Source organism: Vanellus vanellus, assembly GCF_965231255.1.
Source record: "Vanellus vanellus genome assembly, chromosome: 16".
In the NCBI taxonomy this organism is placed as follows: Eukaryota; Metazoa; Chordata; class Aves; order Charadriiformes; family Charadriidae; genus Vanellus; species Vanellus vanellus.
In genome coordinates, this window is record NC_138921.1 from 11,153,884 (window position 1) to 11,158,192 (window position 4,309).

Below are 4,309 nucleotides of genomic sequence, written 5' to 3' on the forward strand. Positions count from 1 at the left end.
GTTTTAGTTCACAATATTTCTTTCACTGAAAACCTTTCCATAAGTACATTTACCTTCAGTTTTTCACGGGTCCTGAATTCAGCATGATATATTTTTTGCCTTGAGATATGAAACTGTTCTCTGACAAAAACCAGCACCATTTATTTTTTAATTTCTGACTGCTACTGTAAGCCTGTAAGGTGAGATACAGTCTTTTCTAAAACCTGGTCACACACAAGTGGGTGGTTGTAATGTCGATTCATATTTTGCAAGGTGTGTTTTCTGTGGATGTTGAGGTTTTTTGTAGATTCCGCTACTTGTAATAACACTTGCAGGTTTTCTCCTACTTCTCTTCTTTAATCTTCGACTACAAACATTTTGCCAGGACTGAAGAGTCTTGGAAGTCCAGATCCACATACCACTAGTAATGCCCACAACTAATAACATAAAAATTTTGACCATAAAAATTTCTACTGCTGGAATAGAGTTATTCATCATGCAGTCTAAATTTTTAGTCTGATTGTTCATCTTGCATTTCTGTTGAGTTGCCACAATTTTCCAATAATCCATATTAAGTCTTTCATAAAAATAGCAAGCTATCACACAAGTTGCAGGCACTGTATACAAGACTGAGAAGACACCGATCCTGACCATAAGTTTCTCCAACTTGTCAGTGTTTTCTCCACCTGTTTTCATCACCCTCCTGATATGAAAAAGGGCCACAAAACCAGAAAGAATAAAAGAAGTTCCAATGATTAGATAACAAGCCAAAGGAATGAGTACAAATCCCGTCAAGGCATTCACATCCATGCTTCCAACATAGCACAACCCTGTCAGCTCATCTCCAGCCACCCTTCTCATAACTAGGATCATTATGGTCTTCACAGCTGGAATGGCCCACGCTGCCAAATGAAAGTAGCTACTGTTTGCTTCAATCGCTTCATGCCCCCATTTTTTCCCAGCTGCTAGAAACCACGTTAAAGTCAAGATTACCCACCACAAGGAACTTGCCATACCAAAGTAATACAGAACCAGGAACACAATGGTGCAGCCAGTGCTCTCCAGTCCTTCCTGGATGACATAGAGTTGGCCGCTGTCCCTATCACAGGCAATACTTTCAGCACCTGAAAAGAGGCGAATAATGTACCCCACCGAGTAGACGCAGTAGCACATTGAGAGGAAGATAATGGGCCTCTCGGGGTACTTGAAACGCTGAGGATCTATCAGAAAAGTGAGTACAGTAAAAGCACTGGAGAAGAAGCACAGAATGGACCAGATGGCAATCCAAATGACAGCAAATTGTTTGTCATCCTTGCTCCAGTAAACATCAACCCCTGGAGTGCAGAGCGGCGCACAGGAAGCACTCTTTTCCACATGGTGAAACTTGCCAGGATTTTCACAGGAGGTTCTGCTGAGGCTGTCCTTATGCTGCTGCAGATCGTGGCCACTGCTGGGCCGCTGTGGACGAAACATGGGGGGCAGCATGCTGGATCCTCTGGGTGGCTCATCGGATCCGTTGTTGGGGGCTTCCATGCACAGGTAATTGGGGTCATTCTTGTTGGGCAGTTTGCTGCAGTCTAAGGAGTCTGGCCATTTGAAATTGAACTGCTCCATAATAGGAGAGCATTTCAGCCTCGCCTGCTCACACATAACCCTGCAGGCTGGGATCGGTGTAGAAACCTGCTCTGTGCACATTGGGGCATAGAGGGAGCAGAGGAAAAATTTCAGGTGGCTGTGGCAACCGTACTCCACCAAGGGGGCAAACTCGTGCAACTGAATGGCAGCCTCCCTTTGGTTTTCATGTCCCATCAGGTTCGGCATCCTCGTCATGTTGTACCCGATATCCTTGCACATGGGGATTTCTATCGGCTGGCACCTCCCGTCACCGGGGCGGTCAATGTCTATGGAGCTTATCCCCGTGCAGCAGCAGGTCAGCCCGCAGAGCACCAGGAGCGTCCGGACGAAGTTCCTCGCCGCTGGCCCCATCACGGCGGCGGCGCGGGCAGCCGGGCGCGGGGCCGGAGCGCGGCTCGCTCCCTCCTCCCTCCCTCCCTCCCGCCGGCGCCGGGGGCGTGCGGGGCGGGGAGCGGGGGGGAGGCGGCGGTCACTTCAGCGGCCGCACGGCTCCTGCCCGGGACAGCATCGCCCCCGACCTCGGCGAGGGAGCTGGGCGGCGGGGGACGGCGGCACGCAGGTCAGCATAGCCCGGGCCGCTCCGCATCGGCCCCGCCGGCGGCGCTGGGAGGCGGGCGGGCAACTTCGCAAACGGCCAGGAAAAGAAGAAGTACCCCCAATCCACAGATGCGCAAAACTTACTGCGGGGAGCCCGGCAACTTTCTTTTCCGCGGGCTTCCACTTTTGCGAGCCGTCTTTCCACCACCCTTCCTCCTCCTCTTCCTCCTCCCCGCTGCCGCGACGCGCGGGCAGAGCGGTGCCGGAGCGGTTCGGCGCTGGGCAGATCCGAGCGATCACGGCTTCAACTTCCACATGTCCCGGGCGGCTTTTTGCTGCAGCGGGTTTCTCCAGGGATTTTCCTCTTCCTAAAACGGGTCACAGCTCCGTACTTTCTCGCCGAGAGGTGGGGATTGGTTTAACCGAGTGTAGAATAAAGGAGGAGGAGGAGGAGGAAATATCTAAGCCATTGAAGAGAGGGCCCTGAAAAATCCCCCCCCTCGCCCGCCCGCCCGCCCCTTCTCGCCGCCCTCTGGTCCGGGTTTGCAATAGGCCGTCTCTGCCGCGCTTCGCGGCGCAGCGCTGCTCCCGCGGGCGGTGTGTGAGCACCGGCTCCGCTCCCCCCGCACCAGCAGGAACTCCCGGGGCTGGAGCAGCTGGGGCTCTTAGGGGGCGGTTGAGTCCAAGGATAAAATAAAAAAAAAAAAAAAAGCAACCAACAACAAAAAACCAACCCCTAAAAAAAAAAAAAACAACCAAAAAAACCCAGCAAAACCAAAAACCTGTGCAGGATCCGCCTCGCATACGACATCCACTTTGCATGAGAAAGGTGAAGCTGACACGGTGATTACTTTCCAATCACTCGGAACGCCTTGAAACCTCCTTAAGGACCCCTACAGGTTTTCCTTGATCAGCACAGATTAGAAAAAGCCCCGTTTGTTTCTCTCTCCTTCTGTCTTCCCTCCCTTTCCCTCCCGTTGCCCTCCCTTGAAAGTTTAACAAGATCTTTTCTCTAGAAGGCGCCAGCCTCACCTCCCTCGCCCAGGTAGGAAGCCAGGGAAGGCCAGTGCTGCAGCCTCCGCGGCTCCTAATCAGAGGGCTGAAGGTGGTGCCTCCCTGACTGCCTTTATTGGAGGGGGGGCGATGCTTTAGCAGGGAGGATGTGGGGAGGAGGATGCATTTTATGGCGAGTGCTATAAACTCTTCGCTGCCAGGGTCATAAAATATGGTTGCTTTCAGCCCGGAATCTCAGCTGTTTTCAAATGTCGTGCTTTGTCTCGAATTCCTAAATGAACAGGACAGGCAGGATTGCTGAAAAAGTACCTGATTATGTTTTTAATCACAGTATGGCATCACTCGAAAAGTAGCTCGCCTTTTTTTTTTTTTCTTCCTTCTTTTTTCTTTTCCTTAAATAAGAAACCCTAAGAGGACTAGAGACATACCCTTGGGAAAGTTACTTCATCCACTATAGGAAAGATTTTGGAGACGGAGATCATTCAGAAGTGAGTTTTGTTTACTTTTTAAGTTAAGCTTTGAGGTTTATTTTGCTTATTGGTCTATCAGGGCTAGAAGGAGGAAGTTAAATCCCAAGCCAAACTATAATTCACAGTTTTACAGACTGAAAAGGAGCACTGTGAACAGAAGTCAAAAGATTAGCTCTACTTTTTTTTTTCTATCTCTTTTTTTTTTTTTTTCCTCCTTTGAGCTTAGTTTTAGCGAACATATTAATGAAGAAGGAAAATCTCTCTTTTTTTTCTTCATTCATGCTCGCCCACGCAAACCGGGCTCCTCTCCATTAGTGCCTGTTTCTTATCGAAACGAACACGGATTCTCCTGGAAACTACCAAATCCCGCAGGGTCAGAGTTAATACCCCACCAGGCTCTAGAAAGGAAACTGTTGGCTTCCTCAATTGTGATAAGGGTGAAATGGATCCAAGCAAGGACAACAAACCAGGGCTAATGCTTGTCTTTGAAAACCCTGAAGATGTGGCTAGTTTTTGCCTAGAAGTAAAAGCCATCATAAAAATGTTTTAAAACAGTAGTCATTCTTTTTATGGCTTTTCAGTGGATAGAGGAGATTATACTTACAAAGTATTGGTCTTGGGGGCTGACCTTTCCTTGGGCATTTTTAGATTCCTTAGGGAATGTTACAAAAGCA

At 49.3% G+C, this 4,309-nt stretch overlaps 1 protein-coding gene across 1 annotated transcript; it reads right to left on the reverse strand.

Moving 5' to 3' along the window:
- Positions 1–207: 207 nt before the first annotated feature.
- Positions 208–1,965, reverse strand: FZD10 (frizzled class receptor 10; the record flags this gene model as incomplete). Its single annotated transcript, XM_082491757.1, has 1 exon — positions 208–1,965. The coding sequence occupies one exon, from the start codon at positions 1,963–1,965 to the stop codon at positions 208–210; it is 1,758 nt and encodes a 585-aa protein (XP_082347883.1).
- Positions 1,966–4,309: the final 2,344 nt, after the last annotated feature.